The 17,410-nt window shown below is 39.5% G+C and overlaps 2 protein-coding genes across 10 annotated transcripts in view; one reads left to right on the top strand and one right to left on the bottom strand.

Annotated features, from left to right (window-relative positions):
• The window catches only part of LOC144092156 (uncharacterized), a 119,811-nt gene that overhangs the window by 37,719 nt on the left and 64,682 nt on the right, over positions 1-17,410 (top strand). The gene's annotated exons all lie outside the window — the stretch shown is intronic.
• Positions 546-3,372, bottom strand: LOC144091809 (phospholipid scramblase 2). Of its 2 annotated transcripts, none has more exons than XM_077624461.1 (7): positions 3,309-3,372; positions 2,872-2,951; positions 2,738-2,780; positions 2,452-2,672; positions 2,207-2,368; positions 1,675-1,836; positions 546-1,580 (listed from the first exon to the last, which is right to left on the bottom strand). In XM_077624461.1, the coding sequence occupies exons 2-7, from the start codon at positions 2,938-2,940 to the stop codon at positions 1,551-1,553; spliced, it is 687 nt and encodes a 228-aa protein (XP_077480587.1). In that variant the 5' UTR covers positions 2,941-2,951; positions 3,309-3,372; the 3' UTR covers positions 546-1,550. The 2 variants fall into 2 exon arrangements, with proteins under 2 accessions (XP_077480587.1, XP_077480588.1); XM_077624462.1 differs by lacking the exon at positions 3,309-3,372 and adding an exon at positions 3,084-3,254.

A 17,410-nucleotide genomic window follows, 5' to 3' on the forward strand; every position in this document is an offset into this window, starting at 1 on the left:
CGCTTTTGTAGATGCAAATTACCATGCATTATTTTGCATCTGTTGTTACCACTCTAAATGTGCACACGAGTTGTCCTCCCTCTCTTTGCACAGTTGTCACTCAGGCAATTTGTTTATTGCATTGGATTGGTGCACAAATACCAGAGATTCCAGAGCTAGTCTGCTGCCTAGACAGAGCTAGCAACGACTGTATTATTTGTGCACATCACACACAGTTGGATTAATTCGTAAAGTTTGGTTTTATTTGACTGGCACTAGCTCACTAGATGGTCTGTGATTTTTGCATCAGTGGCCTTCAATGCTAATTTGAGCGTGATGACATAATCTGATTTTATCAAGTGTTTTTAATTGACATATGGACGGGTATTTTAAGATATTGAAGTATCCGTTCACATTCATTGTTTATGAGCTATCAGTATTTCTTCAAAATGGATTAGTACATTAAATATATGACAGTTTGGCAGTAGATTACTCATAAAATAGGTTTTAACAACCATCCTGAGTGCTGTGTAATGCCAGCATCTATTAATATCCATCACGCAATATTCTAATCAGCCCAATGTTTATGTAAAGAATGCTATTCACACTTAGTATCTTTATGAATTATTGCACTAGACAGCAGACAGATAAAATATACTTGTAATTTTTGCAGTGAAATACAAACATTCTTTCATGATAAAAACAAGCTATTTTTTTAACTGAAATCACTTTTTCAAACAAAGCAAACACAAAGCTTTAACCTGCACAATTCCCCAAAATACTTCCATATCAGTAATAATCATGTTTAAGAGTTCTTGCTACAATACGTGTAGTTCACAGTCAACAGCTGGTGTCTAAACATACAAAATATACATATTCAGCATAAAACATCATAGTCTTTTATGTGTACAATTCATAGTTATTTCAAAGTGAGCCAGTTGTCACTAAAATTAAAATTCAAGCAGCATGCTTGTCAAACCTGAGCTTGCTCAAAATTATTGAGCGCCATTTGAATGAGTAAATAAAGATGACATAAAGCAGACTGTGGTCTTTGAGAATGTATCTCACATGAAAAGATAGCGACCTCACGTGGAACAAGCTAAAACATATGCCTTCTGATGCCCAAATTAATATTCAAATCATTGCTTAAATTCCATTTACAGATTCACTTGCCTAATTCAGTGCATAAAAGTTTTAAAATTAAACATTTAAATCACAGACCACACTCAATGCATTGCTTTCTATCAAAACATGTACCTAATACGTACATACTACACTATTTGAATGAACTATTGCTTAAGCATTCAAAGGGCATGTTTTACCCCACTCATTTTTAAATGTGAATAGAAGCCAAAATATAAACATAAATAAATAAACAACCATTGTACTGTAAGATAAAAAGCAACCTCTTGTCTCCTTACCCATGCATTTTCATAGCATATTTTCTAAGAACTATAAAGGTTCTTTTTTTTATATACTACAGTTGTGACACATTATGGCATTAGGGAAGCTCACTTTGTGTTACTTTGTAGCCTCATTCCATCCTGCTGGGCTTATTTGCATATTAGTCTTTAGTTAGTGGCCTCAAAAAACATGAAATCCTGTGGGAAAAACAACAAAATATGTTATAGGAAGCACAGTAAACTGGCAATGACGCAATATATAGATGAAGTGGAAATATGTCTTAATACTCACAATGAGAAAACATGCCCCGATCATGACAGCCTTCATCCTCACGTCCAAATCCATCGGGAACTGGATTCCAAAGTTGTCCGTATCTGTGAACACTTCCCGAAGAAGGCCTGTCCATTGCTTGCTGATTTTCCCAATCTTGCTGACCTCATCCATGGTCAGGATCTGGAAGAAAAGTCGTATATTAATACAAATTAGTTACATCTGGATTTTTACGCCGCACAAACGTTGGCAGAATTCCGATTCAATTCCAGGCTTTCCGCCTGCTGGTCTATTAACTCGAGACAAAGAACTGGTTCTGATATCATGCTTCAGTTATTTCTAGCTCTGTATCAGCGAGCTGAAATCCCGACTCCCGAATGAACTGAGCCATGGAATGAAGACCAACTTGTATCACATGAATTTGCAGTGCTAACCGAAACAGCATCCAATACTTCATAGCATTGTAAAAGCCCCTTAACGCCCCTACTTCCCCCCCAATTGTGTTTGGATAACTTGACCAGATTGCTGTGTTTGGCTTCACCACTTAACCCACCTCAAAATCCACATCTGGCAAGCAGCTCCATCCACAAAACGGTCCATGAATCTTAAGAACTGGTTCCGTGAGTTCATTGGCGATGATGAATTTGGGGGAAAAAGGGTGCCACTGTTGCACGACGTACCCCACAGTGTTACCTGGAGGGGCCTGCACCTCCAACTGCACAAAGATCGTGCTTAACCTGTGGTTCTTTCACATGGGTATTAAGACGTCACTTCCCCAAAACTCGAACGTGGGCTCACCTCCTGTAGACAACATGGGAAGAAGCAGGACATGCACTTGAGCGGGCGGGTGACGGTGATGATCTCCTGGCCCAAATTGTCCAGGACATGGATAGAGAAGGGACGCATGGGACCGCAACACTGGCGACTCAGGCAGTCGTTCTCCTCCACGGCGTAAAACACATTCTGGCCCATGGAGTTGCGCACCTCGTACTTGTTGTTGCTCTCAAAACCCACGAGAGCTGTGAAGTTTGACAGTGCGTATGTTTAATATTTGATCATTTCAAACCAATAACTTGCTTCGTACCTTCAACCAGCTCAACTTTCTGTTTGATGAGAAGCTGGTCCACCTAGAAAAGCAGTTTTTTTTACTTTGCTCTTTTGGAATAGGATACATCTGCAGGATATTAAATATAATACTATTATTATTATTATTTTTACCTGAGTGAGGTATTCTAATCCAGGTGGACATCCAGGTATTCCCGGACTAGGAACCTCGTACATGTTCATGTCTTTTCAACCTGTTGAGGAATGACAGTAAATAGTGACATTTGGCGCCCTCTATTGTTCATGTTTGGCAGTACGGTAATAAACAAACGGGAGACTGTATTAACACGACCCCTGGATTAATAGTACAATTTGACTATACGAACCTGACGTAGGAGACCCAATTATTCAGACACATTATGATTAGTAATCTTTAAATGAAATAATCTTCCGTTTACACATGTGGAATGACAAGGACAGTCTGGCGAAGAGAAAGACGCGCGCGCGCGTCTCGCTTGTGTCCGTCACGCGCTGTGAGCTGCCGTGGACACGCGTGTCAAATGACGTCACGTGCGCGCAGTATTCTATCCGTCAAATACGCGACTACTCACCGAATTTTGGCTTGCGACTCGTATTAATAAGGAGACACTCAGAAACGGAACCCTTAGAATAAACATGGAATGCCATTGGGCGACGTCACGTCGCTTCCCTTTTTGTCAGCCAATGAAGAGGCGACTATTGAACAGCCTCTTTTTGTAGTAAAAGATAGAATTTATGCATAACAATTTGAATTTACGACCATTTTACAGACCCTACACTGTCCATATCAGTATCTGGAATAGAAGTTATTTATAATTTAGAGGGATGTTGGGAAATCAAATAATATATGCAATATATATTGTTTTAACTGTCAACTATTATACTCTTATTTCAACTATTAATATAATTATATTAATTTTGCATGTCTAAAAAGTATAATTGAATGTTCATATCAGTCTTTGTCAATTATACATCTGGTAAATTCTGCCTATCCCATAATGTCAACTATTACTTATTTCAACTATCAATATAATTATATTTAGTTTACATGTTTCAAAGGTGTAATTCTATGTTCATATGGTACATTTTGCCTATTCCATTATGATCAGTGCAATTAAATTGTTAATGTAAATCGCCCAGTAGAGGACAGCATTGAGCTAATAATACCCTGCTCTATCTTTTTTTTCATTTTACCACAACAATATTCCCACATATCAAACACACAGTGCAGGGACACATATATACACACACAGATATGCACAGTGTCTCTATGTTACAAATTGTTGGACGCCAGCGGGTCGACTTTCCCTATTTGCGTATAAAAAATCACCAGATTCCCTCAAGCAGTGCTGATTTCTTCCCGAGATCCACTAATGAGAACAAATGATGACTGGGCCGCAGATCTGCTGACACTTCAGCTGGTTTCCGTCGGCTAAAACCCCCCTTTTAATTGATTCGGGTAACACAAATTGCCCAAGTGACCCAGCGTAACCCAGAAAACAATGTGTGTACCGTCAGTTGTTGCCACAAGACAAATGTGATGTAGAAATACTACGTGGCTTTTTACACTTAAGTCATGCTTTTGATTAAGACTTTGTCACCAGACAAAACGTTAGAAGACCCGTGAAATTTAACGAGCTCTAACAGAAACTGTAAAAAAAAAAGAAAAAAACAATGGTCCCTTAACAAAGAGGTGGATGGGTCTCCCACATGTTTTGTTGTTATTTTTTGCACACAGTGAAACTAGCCAGCATAGAAAAATAGGAAATAAATAGGATAATAACCGGATAATAATTGCTTTTTCCTTTCCAGGAAAGACAAATAAAAACTTTCAATATTAGTTTTCCCCCTCAACAATCCTGACTCCAAAAATAACACATTAACAAGTCTACACACTCTCTGTTCATTAAAAAAAATACACTAAGATCAATTTTATTGTTCCCCACCATTCTTCTGACCTTTAAAAGACATAAATATACTCCAAAACTCAACAACAGCAGTTTTACCAAGGACTGATTGTTCCTTAAAAATAAGTGGAAATAAGAAGTTAGACGTTCTCATAGAGGACGCCAAAAAGGTAACATTGAAGTAGTAGCAAAAATTATAGTGGGAGGAATTATGAATAGTTGCAGTTGTGCCAGTCAGTTCAAGAAATAAAAAAAATGGCGACAAATCTTACTAGAATAATGTGTTGCTATTTTGGGTTATTCGGATGCTCTTTAAATGATGGCTGCCATTTTTTAAATATACAATAATTTAAAAACTTTTAGAATGTGAGAACACTTGTGCCACCACAGTATGTCAGCAGAAAATATTTTTCATTTAAAAATGATTGCCATTTTCTTATCAATTTTGTCCGTAATAATACAAATATACATCATTCTTTCATTTGAGCTTTCTTATTCACTATATTATAGGTCATCACAGAGCATTAAAATGCTAAAAGTGCTTAGGTTTTCAAGGCATATTGTAATTTAACAAGTTCCACGCAAGAAACCCTAAACAGCAATATTAATATTGACTCCATATTTAACAAAAAATATGTTTTTATTTTCCTGTACACATCGGATCTGTTCATATTGTCCTTAATGTTACCCACCAAGCTATCAAACATGTAAAGGGCAATCACACCCCCCTAAAAAAGAACCGTGTGCACCATCAAGGGAGCATTTTATCACCTGGAATAGCCAAGAAGAGCACGGACACTGATGTTCTTCATCAGTGAGATCAAAACAAAGCAGTACAAACCCGGCCTTCTCTGCTCCCATCTGAATAAACACAGCAGACAGTCAGGGGGTCTTTGAAAAGCGCTCAGATTGTCTTTCTGCCTCTTAAGAGCCCCGTTACACCACCGGGGGTTTCACTCGTTTTCTCTTTGTGTGCACGCTGGCCACATTCCTTCCTACCTGTTTTACAATCCGTCTGTTTGTGTTTGTGCCGTGCTCTTTAGCCACGCGAGTAATCTTTCGTGCACCCCTAACGAGCTTGTCGCGTCGGCCGTATAATGAGGTCGCCGAGAGATGGATCTCAAAAAATAAAAAAATAAATTGAAAAAAAGGCCTCCATTTTCGCTCTTTTTCCCTCTCGTTCTTCATTAGGTTAGCGTAAGGTTACAATACATTACCCTCGGTTCCAGTGTTCCCAGCCCAGAATTGCACGTCACAGAAGAGGCTGGGTAGTCGTTTACTCTGATCTTTTTGTTTTTATCTCGCAAAATACCGTTGAAAAGCATTGCTGTTATACCTATGTACCCCACATGGCTAATTTTGCAGATAACGTTTTAGAGCTTTTCTTTTATTTGTATAAGTATGACACACATTTATCTATAAATAGAAAAGTTGTATTTATGGCCTAGAAATGTTTCATATCAATATTTATTGCAACGATTTTGGGAGGGCAGTATGGTGGTTAGCATATCTGCATCAGTACACGGTCGATTGGTGGCCGGTCTTTTGGTCGCCGGTCTTTTGGTCGCCGGTCTTTTGGTCGCCGATCTTTTGGTCGCCGGTCTTTTGGTCGCCCGGAAGGTAAGTGATAATTACCATTTAAATCGTTGCTAAAATTCCCTAAATACAAACTGCGAATTACTATTTAGTCATACTTAATGCCCTAGTAATTATTAGGCTAAAGAAAAGCTCCAACTTTCCCAGACTTTTATTGTTTTTTGTTGGAGAACTTGTTAAGACCCTGACTGACGTAGCTTCTTAAAGGGACAACGCATGTACATACAAACTCTTATACACTCACGTCGGCTCAGTGAAACTGCTCATGGCCATTGTTGGCTTTTATTGATGCGTAGACCGTGTTGTTTTACCTTGTTTTGTCGCCGGTCTTTTGGTCGTCGGTCTTTTGGTCGCCGGTCTTTTGGTCGCCCGTTGTCGCGGTCGGGGCAACCAAAAGACGGCGACCAAAAGACTGGCGACCAATCGACCGCACACCCGTCTATTTATCTGTAAATAGAAAACTTGTATTTATGCCCTAGAAATGTTTAATATCAATATTTAGTGCAATAGTGATTTTGGGAGGGCAGTTTGGTGGTTAGCATATCTGCGTCATAGTTTTGAGGTTTGACATTGAGATCTCTCCTTTGTGAAATTTGCATATTTTCCCAAATATATGCTTTAACTTTCTCCCATTATGTGGGAATGGTTTGGTGTGGATGAAAGTTTGGGTTTTTGGCTTTTTGAGATATTTAAAAAAAACGTATATTCCTGATAATTTGTGGTGGAATGGCAGCACAGTGGTTACAATGTCCGACTTGCAGTTCTGAGATGGCGGGTTCAACCCTTGGAGGGTTGACAGGCTTCTTGTGTTAAGTTTGCATGTTCTCCCCCGTGTCCGCGTGGATTTTCTCCGGGTACTCCCACATCCCCCCCAAAAATACGTGGTAGGCTAAGTTGTCCTCTTGTTTATACATTTTTCAAGCCGGTTATCCTCACGAGGGTCGTGGTGGTGCTGTGTATCTGAATGTCTACACCATTGTTGAAATGCTAGCTATATTTGCATTATTTTCTGTGTATTTGTGGAGAATTCTGTACCGTATTTTTGTTTTTGACAAAGTGAATGGTGCGGGATAGATAGTGTGATGTCAGTGTTGAAGCGCATCCTAGCTTTTGTCTCCTCACCTCAGCCCATCCCTCCTTCCTTTCAAATCACCCCCTCCCATCTGGGCAACCCCCGTCAAGTGCTTTTGTGCGCCGTGACTTTCCGACGGGGGTTATCTGAGCCGAGACAGTATGCTTCGCTCTGGCACAGGACCTCAGTTTCCACGGCAACTTTATAATTGTTTTGGATGGGGTCCAAACGCCGCTGGACTCCTCGCCGTTATTGATGTCAAAAGAAACATGTATGAAATGAGAATATGTAGAAGGTGTCCATATGGTTCCGTACACGCTCTCACGGAAAACAGACCAACCAACTCATTTTCTTCACCTTAAATCGTTCCATTTTTTTTGTTCATACGTCTTGTAATATAGTGATTCCAAAAATGCGTATCATCAACATCCAGCTGTTTGCAATACTCTGCTTTCCTTATCGGGGTCACAAGGTCATTGTCTAATGTCTGGGTGGAGTATGGCAGCCTTATTGAGAACAATGTGTGTCCATCACGCCGCATTATCAATGTGAATAAGCATGGTGGCACCCAAAAGCGTTCCATCGTGCAACTTTTCATTCAAAGTCACATCATTGTCATCTTTGTTTTTACAAGGGCGCTCGTCTTAGTGTTGATGACTGTAACCATATTTTGACACATACCACGACCACCCGATGCTACTTTTGCCGCAATTCGCATTCATGCACATTGTTTTTGGCCCACTAAGCAAATAGAATGTGAGCATAACTTATTTTATGAATATATATATTGTTTACAATGCAAGCACGCTCCGTACTTGAATAATTCATCATAAATAACCCTAAAAGAAAATATAAATCAGCTTTATCTTGCTCTTCTCAGTGGAGAGAATTGTGTTTAATAAACTAAAAGGCAAAATAAAAATAAAAAAAATTCTGAACGTAATAGAGAAGAAAGATTCAATAACAAAACTATATTTCCAGGAAGTGGCTATCTGACATGGAGGCCAGTATCTATTTTAGCCAATCAAAAGTGACTCCCATAACTTAACCATGCAATTTCCATATCTAAATCCATCTTTTATATGAATGCTATTTATACTTGGTACTGTTTTGCATGTTAAAAGGCAAATCCGTATTCTGTTCGTTTGTTTTTTTCATTCTGTCAATCGGTTTTGATATTCTTTCCCTTGCCTGCGACTTCAACCGTCATCCAATATATGGTCTTTCTACTCGATTCCAACATTCCCCCAGCTACCTCCACGGCCTTTCCTCACTCCCTCTCCATCTTAATTTATGACCTGCGAGGCATAGCCCGTGGAGTGAGAAGTGAGTGAGACTGGTGTGAAAGCCTTGAATGGAGTCATGCCAATAGGCCCTTCAAAATACTACCCCCCAACCCCCCAACAAAACAGGTACCACGGCTGTTTGGGAGGCAATCGCACCATCACATCTTCTGTGGCTAGTTTGCTCCTCTGACTGGCACTCACGCTGACTTTATTATGTAAACGCTAAGGCCAGGTTACATTTACAGGTTGGGAAATCATCAGGCACGTGTTTTGCGTGAAAGTAGGCGGTCGAGCGAGAGGAATAGAACCCAGAATGTCAAAGAGAATCAGATAGACTTTTATTCACACTTTTATAAAAACTGAATTCATGAAAAAGGACAAAATAAGATGCGCATTCATACAGAGACATTTTTGGTTGAGCCGTTATTGTAGTAGAAAAACGTCAAAGAATGAAAGGCTTTCTATTTTTTGTTTGTAGTCAACTCAAATATTGGATGTAGATAGGCTCCAGCACCCCCGTGCGAGGATAAGCGGTTCAGAAAATGAGTGAATGAAAAATCTATTTGCCTGCTCCAAACCTGCTTTCTTTCATGATGCATTTTGAGAGGAATGATTTGTAGCAAGACTTGAGTTTATCACTTTTGATAGTCTACCAAACGTATAAAGTTAATTCCGCAGATTCCTTTACTGTAAATCCCTCCTTCTTGTTGAGTTTATGGACAAGTAAAAGTACAAATACAAGCTGAGGCCAGTTGTGCCGTCACATAAGACTTTCTGTTCGTTCCCTGATCAAATTTGGAATTCAAAACATTTATATAACAAATGGAAATTATTTTATCTATACCAGCCACGAGAAAAAAAAAACAAAATTGTTTTGAATTTGAAAAAAATGCATATTGTATACATTACGAGAATTCGGTGGCGGGCCATCAGGGCCTTCAAGGCCTTCTCTGCTGGCCTAAGAAATATCTGAATCATATATTTTGTCCATCAATACTTATTAAATAATTCCAAATTGTCTGTTAGCTTCCTTTCTTTGCTTTTCCCCCTGGTTGCACTGCTTCTAGATGTGTGTTTTCATATTGAATAATAATATTTCACTTGTATGAGGTTAATATTTCAATTGTATGAGGTTATTATTGATTTTTTTTTATGTGTGGCAGCTGTAGCTGCAGTAGAGGTTTTATAGCCATAAAATAGTTTTTGAGGTTTGGATTGATTCGCTGAAGGCGTCGCTAGAAAATGCACGGACCGCCGCTGTGAGAATTCAATGAGCATTATGCTGATCATTCTTGTGTGCTACTTATATGGCTATATATATAGTATATATATAGCCATATAAGTGGCCATAGAACGGCAGTAGGATTGAGGATTTCTTTAGTCCTTTAGTCCTTTTCTACTCCATTATTCACATTCAAATATCTGCCTGCTCAAAAATGGCCAGGAAAGAACTTCAACCATCTTTCCAAAACAATTTTTGAGTGTGAGTGATGTATTCCCATCTGCAGAGCCCAATCTATCCTTAAACTCCGTAGATCATGAAGGTGTTATTTTTCAAATCCCTGTTTACCTCCTGCCGAGGCCCGGCCGTCGTGGTTGAAGGGAAGGGTCTGGAAAAAAGAAAGGGGGGGTCTTCTGAAGCCCACCTTGTACCCCTCCCTGTTAGATCCCAGCTTCTTTTACCCTTTGAGTGTGTCAAAACATGGCTTACTGCTGATGGCGCTCGGTTGCTTTTGACCGGACCTTCTGAAAGCCCCCTTCCTTGTAAATTCTCCCTTTTGGTGGATGCATTTTAGTTTTTGGAATGTAGAGGGTGCTCAAAGTCCATATTTGGGATGCACAGGGTCAGCAAGTGTTGTGCTTTGTATTTTCACTTAGGAAACAATAGGAAACAAATGCAAACTGCATAACTGCATTTGCTGTGGTATCAAGGTTGTGTATGTATGTTTGTGCAGGGGGGGTATGTGTGTTGATGGAAAAAAATGGGATAGTACGGTGGTAATAGCACGAGTACGATCCCCCCGCACCTGGTATTCACCTCTCGGGTGGACACGACGCCATGCTGGCACGCCGTAAAACTCCATTGTGGAAAAACACCATCACGCTGAGGCTGATAAAAAAGGAAAAATGGGATTTTTTTTCTTTTTCTTTTTTTAGGAGGGTGCATATGCGTATGTTTTTGAGAGGACACATTTTGGATAGAATTCAGGAATATATTTTTTTAGGGCCTGTTTAGCTCCTAATGTGTACAGTTATATCAACAGAGGAAAATGTTTGTCATTTTTAAAAGTTGTAGTTTAAGAAGGAATTGGAGTGGTGTAATTTTAAATTGGAAAAAAAAGATTAATTTGTTTGAATGAATTAGTGTGCCATTACGTTCAATAGAAATGAGTATTTAGAAAAATGCGTCCAAGTAATTGTCAACAAGTTTTAATTCGTCAGGGTTTGTGGAATGGAGTTTTTACTTTTAAATATGTAGTTTGAAAAAAGATAAAAAGTAATGCAGTGATTGCATTAAAGTAAAATTGTCATTTAATTTTGAACGGTAGTTTCAAATATATTAAGACGACAGCCTTCATCCTATTGCATCACTTTTAATCTGGTTTGTTACACATTTGTTTTAACGAAAAGGGGAACAAAAGTATTTTTTTCCATAAAGCATTTCTTAGTTTGTGGTAGGCAGCTTTGATTTAAAAAGCTTATGTGCATGTTGCTTCGTAAATATATTAAATTTAACGCCTATAATTGTAAAATATGCAGAATATTGCCTGTGAGGAAAGATATATTTATTCATTTTAACACCTGTAATTGTAAAATAGGCAGAATTTTTCATGTGAGGCAAGATATACGTATTCATTTTAATCCATATAATTATAAAATGTCATGACTAGTCCAATTTCACTATCATTTATTCACATATTGTAGATTAAGATGCACATACACATGCCTGTAGTTCGCCTTATTGATGCGTGTCGAACCTCAACTACCCGCACACACACACACAAACACACACACACAGAGCAGAGCACCCTGTCGGCGAAGGGTTCAAAGTTCATGGCGTTTTGGGACTTCCTCCCTGGGCTGCCGTGGGCTAAACATGAGCCGCCGGAGCATGTGGACGGCACGCCACTCGTGGTATGCACAATGCTCCTCTGTTCTTAGTGCTGTTCTTGCTACCTCATACACACACACACCCGCCGACGCCACTTGGAAATTAGGGGTCACTGGCTGGATGCTCCCAGCGGAGAACAGTTAGTACCTCCAACACACACACACACATTCCCCGTGTTAATGTCTTATTCCATGCTGGTGTTGTTGCGTTCTCTTTTTTTTTTTTTTTTTTCTTTTTCTTTCAACCCGGAATGTTTTAGAATGCCTCACATGTTTCTGCCTCTGTTATTGCTAGCGTGTGTTTTTTTGTGTTGCCGGGGTGTCCAGAAATCCTCGTAAAAATCACCCTTATTTGTGAACACTGAAAAGAAAACATCATATCCTGCCAAAATATTGGCTAAGCTGTGGATCAACTTTACTACAAGGCCAGGCGCTCAAAGCACAGTTATTTGTAATGCTTTCAAATGCTATCAATCTCTACAGATTATTTATTTGTTTATTCGCATACTATACCGCTGTTTAATATCGTTACTTTGTTTTCTAACAATTTAGTGCCTCTAACTTTTAGTTTTTTTTCTAAGTACAATGCAGTAGTGTTTCATTTGCACTCATTTTCGCATGCATTGCTTATATTGTGTTATAAATCCTTATCACTTTTTTTAGTGGCTATTTTCGTTCACTCATTTTATTTGTAGTTCACCGTGTATTATAGAAAAGTAAAACTTTCTACTGAAAGTCCTTGGCAAGCTGTTAATTCAATTGATTGCAGCGAGATGCTGTCAAATCGATCAAAATCTCAACGCAGCTGTTGATCAAATACGTCTAAATCAGTGTGTCAAGTGAGTGCAATGCATGAAGAATGTTGAGCTCGATCCCTCCGCCGCGTTGACGTCCGGCATCCATCTACTGCTAATATCCCTTAATCGGATTCACTTGGCCGCACAGTTGCCTGTTGAAGCGCCTTCGGTCATGATGGATGTCGTTGTCAAAAACGCCAAGGTCAATATAACCACAAAAAAAAATCCCAAAATTGAAAATCGCTTCCCGTGAATCATCATCCTTGCAATTTGACCTTGCTTTGTCTCTGTAATAACATTCCGAGGTAGGAACCGCTGCTGGGTGCAGGGTTTGATCTTTTCGACGGGTCACACCATTACCCATAAGAGGCTTGTGTCACTCACTTGCAGCCATATTGCTTTACAGTGACGCCCATTTTGGATCAAGTCAGTTATTAGCGTGCCATTATGTAAAGCAGCCCGAATGTAAACTAACATAGTTTGTCATTATGATGGACAACATCGGCAAAATTTCTTGTGATTTGTTTAGTCGTTTTAAAAGGAATGAGCACATTGTGATTATTTTAGCATATTATTACAAGTGTGAATCATAGAATGTCGGATTTATAATCTTAAATATTTCACCTTGAATAACAGTTCCATTTTTTTTACCTTTATTTACGCTGACCGCAGATAAATGACCAAAATTGGCTCGTGGTTTAAATGCATGGGTTTGTGACATTATCTTTAAAACACTTTGGTTATTGTCAATTTATGTACTCATTTAATATCTCAATGGAGTGTTCATTCATCCATTCCTTCATCGTCCATACTGCTTTTCTGCTTGTAAATGAGTCCATCATTTACTCACTGGTAGCCTATAGTTTTAACAAGGAAGCCTGATGGGCTATGGGACATTACACGCAGTGTGTAAGAGCACTGCCGACAAGGTAGAGATCAGGCGGCATTTTGCGACATACAGAAAAGCCCGCTGACCCAAGTAACTTTTTCCCACTAGGCCATCATTTCCCATGGTCCAACGATTCGGCTCGTCAACCGCCTGGGTTGAACCACCCATGTATGCAATTAAATACACTCGTAGTAAAAGACACCATCAATGGGAAGCGACAGAAGAGTTTTATGTGGGGGTATTTTGTAAATAGTTTGTACATTTTCAAACCACAATCACTTAATTCTCTCCTGGTCAGCAGAGTGATAAAATGCACATTTCCTTACCTGGCTTAAATGTACTTAGATACATTCCTGTAGTTGTATGTAAGTTGAGGATATATTTTTCTACTTGGCTTTTTAGTTATAGACCCTGTGTTTGAAAATAGTATTTTATAGTGGATAGATAATTTTGTCCTTATTTAGAATTTTGCCACAACCCCCTAAAATTAAGGTAATTGTGAATTACTGTGAAAAGTCTGTCCTTACATATATAACTTGCAATGAATGAGTGACCAATCCAGGGCGACCAATCTGGTACTCTATCTTGGGTCAAACTTTCCTTCTTCTCACAAATAAAAAATAAAAAGACTTCAATTGACTCTAATGTTAATCAAATACTGCCATGGCTAAAGTCAAGCTACAAGAAATCCCTTGATGCAAATTCTTATAATTACCTCTAACAAACGGGACAAATATGTCACCCCCTCTTAATTACATGTAGCTTAATGTCTAAATGTCCCATTTGTGGGGGTTTTGAAGTATTATAATCACGGCCATCAATTTTAAATATTCATCATTTGGAGTGAGACTGGTTACACGTGGCAGGTAACGCTAGCATAATGTCAGGTATGTATTATGCACGAGGCGTGGCTGACAAGAATGGGTAATTGTCCTTTTTCCGATCGGCGGGAGGCCGCCATCGGTTCATTCACATCTAGTAAGACCCGACAATTGTATGCGACCACTGGGAACAAAAGCCCCTTCTAGCCTAAACTCTCATTTTCATTTTCACTGCACAGAACTTCAAAGATACTACATTATGTAGATCAAACCATTTGCACTTTATTAAAAATATTTTTTTAATGTATCCCTTAATAGTATTTTTTTAAGAATATACTAGTGAATAATTTTTGTAGGGTTCCAAGCTGAAGTAATCTTCAGGTTTCATGGAAATCATAAAATGTTGGACCCTTGAGAAATGTATTTGTTCATTTTTTTAGCGGCATATTTGAAGGTTACTTATAGCTCCAATTTTTGTTGCGTCAGAAAATTGGCCAAGCAAATATTTTAATGAAAAACGTATGTTGCAGCACTTGATTCAAGGAACTGCTTGATTTTATGCTGTTAATTAAGCCTCATCAAAGCTCAGTGAGTAAACAACTGCTCTTATTTTCAAAGTGTTTTGAAACTGGAACTAAAAAAAGTATCTCCAAAAGTATAAATATTGTAATTGTATTAAATGCCTTTTGTACAGTGCATTTTTGGACTTAAACATGCCGTGGTTTGTCATTCGCAAATGACCATATTTTAGCGAGCTTCAGGCTTTGTTGCAGGGCCAAAACTGATATCATCTCGAACCTTCTGCTCATCTAATGTTGAAACACACACACACACACACACACACACACACACACAAACAGACACACACACACAGCCACTGCAACCCCACCCCATCCTTTCCTTTCCTCTTCTGGCTGTGGTCATTTAAACTTGGCTCCTGCCAGATCAGGGGTTGCACCCCTGGCGTCCTGGCCCGTGGCCAAGCGGCGACTCTCCCAATCTGGCTGCCGAAAATCGCCACCTTATCTAATTGCCCCGAATCACCCGCTGCTCGTGGACCCCCCGCGGCCGCCGCATGGCAAAGGCCTTTGCGAGAAATCAAACAATGTTTGCAAACTGTTAATGTCGTGTTTGGTCAGGGCTTGAAGGCTTCTCCAAAAAGCTGTGGACAGAAAAAAAACTCCCTAATTTTGGTTGGCCCAAAAATTAGAGGAGGAAATGAGACAAAGGCTTATTTGTTTACCACTTTGTAGCCTTGTGGTGATTTCAAACAATAGACTTTCAAGTGAGCTTGACACGATGTACTTGTCATTTTGGTCTTGTATGCAACTTTTAACCACAGTCATTTGAGAATTATTTTTATATTTAAAAGATAATTACGCTTTAACAAAATACAGGATACATAAAGATAGTTGGAAGGATTAATTTTGTCTTTCATGTGAAAAACAACAAGTGAGCACCCGAATGAATTGTCATTTCATTATCAAACCACACAATCAATTATTCAGGCGACAAAAAAAATCCTTAGTAAATGTTCCATACTGCGTCTTCCATTGAATTGAGCAGTTTTTGCATTGTTCTATAAACAAACAAACAAACAAAACGGGCAATATAGTCCAATTGCCAGTGAGTTCTTCAACACGACACTTGGATAAATGACTGCAATATACGCAAAACAACCAAACCCTGCCATGCTGTACGCCCACCACGCCGCCACTTATCGAGCGCTGACAATAAGCGGAAATGCTGCGGGGCTAACAAACACGCTCAGACTAGCGTAGAGAAACCCGCGCATACACACACATCGAAGTTAAGCAGACCTTTGGGTCACAGTGTGAGCAAAAAACACAAAGTGGGAGTGAGCGAGCAGCTGCAGGAGCCGTGGGGTGGGTTTGGCCTTACGGGCGAGCAGCGAGGGGGAGGCTTTTTGGGGGCTGCGGGGAGACCCCGAGCACGAGGGCCCGCCTGTTTAATTGGAGCTCATTTACACAGCAGTGGAGCAGGAGACACCTGAAGGGCCTTGGCTGCCTTATCAGCTAAATAGCTCCCTCTCTACCACTTGCAACAGTCAGACTCCTCGTCTTGTTAATGCATTTGCTTCTCTTCCCTAATCATCGTTTCTCTTTCGGTTTATTTGGACTTCTTGCCTCCTTCATGGCTTTTATTCTGCAAAAGTAGATGCAAAATGTACAGTGTTTACACTGTACAGTGGTACCTCGACATACGATCCTAATCCGTTCCGAGACTGAGATCGTATGTCGAGCTTTTCGTAACTCGAGCGAACATTTCCCATTGAAATGAATTGAAACAAATTAATTTGTTCCAACCCTCTGAAAAAACACCAAAAACAGGCTATTGGATTGGAAAAAAATGTTTTATTTCTTCTAATTCGCCATATATTGACAAAGTAATAAATAACGAGTGGTTTAATAGTAATAAAATGTGTTTAATAGAAGTAAAATTAGACGCATTTCGCGGAGGGTAGAGACAACGACAAACACGGAGGCGGAGGGTTGGGGTGTTCGGGGGGACTTTATCCACGGCACTCGTAAACGAACAAACAAATTTAAAGTAACTTGGATAAATATATACAGACACTCAAACATACATTTAATGTAACTTTACACAAAACGGAATTCTAATTTTGTTTTTATCTTTTGTTACCTTCGTTTTCCGGGTTAGCGGTTTGCCACGCCTCCACCCTCACGGTCGCTATCGATGGACTGTTTGCTGTTGTATTTCCTTCAAAATACTCCGAAAATAATGCACACAGATGTCCTCACAATAGGATAACGCACGACCACTTGCCAACGAGAAATAGGCTTGAATGAGCAATCGCGGGAGCTTCTTTTCTTAGAAAGAATAACAGGAAATCCAATAGCTGGGCTTACCCACGTATTGATTGTGGGTAAGGAAGTTTTATTCTGAGAAAGGGTGCCATTGGCTATTGGTGTTGTGTGCACAAGTATACTTCATTACCCAGAAAGCCCTCTTTTTGCCCGTGCATGCGCGCTGTGTGTTTCCTGGTCGAAACTCGTCTGAATAAATCGTTCAGTCCTCGTAGATATTGTAGATATAGCAAAAAAGTGCGCTACAATGATAAACAGCCTCTCATGTCATGGCCACCTGGCTTGGTCACATCTCGAAATGTTGATCGTATCGCGGGCAAATTATTCGATCGAAATTTTCGTCGTA

The sequence above is a fragment of the Stigmatopora argus genome, chromosome 17, assembly GCF_051989625.1.
Source record: "Stigmatopora argus isolate UIUO_Sarg chromosome 17, RoL_Sarg_1.0, whole genome shotgun sequence".
NCBI lineage: Eukaryota > Metazoa > Chordata > Actinopteri > Syngnathiformes > Syngnathidae > Stigmatopora > Stigmatopora argus.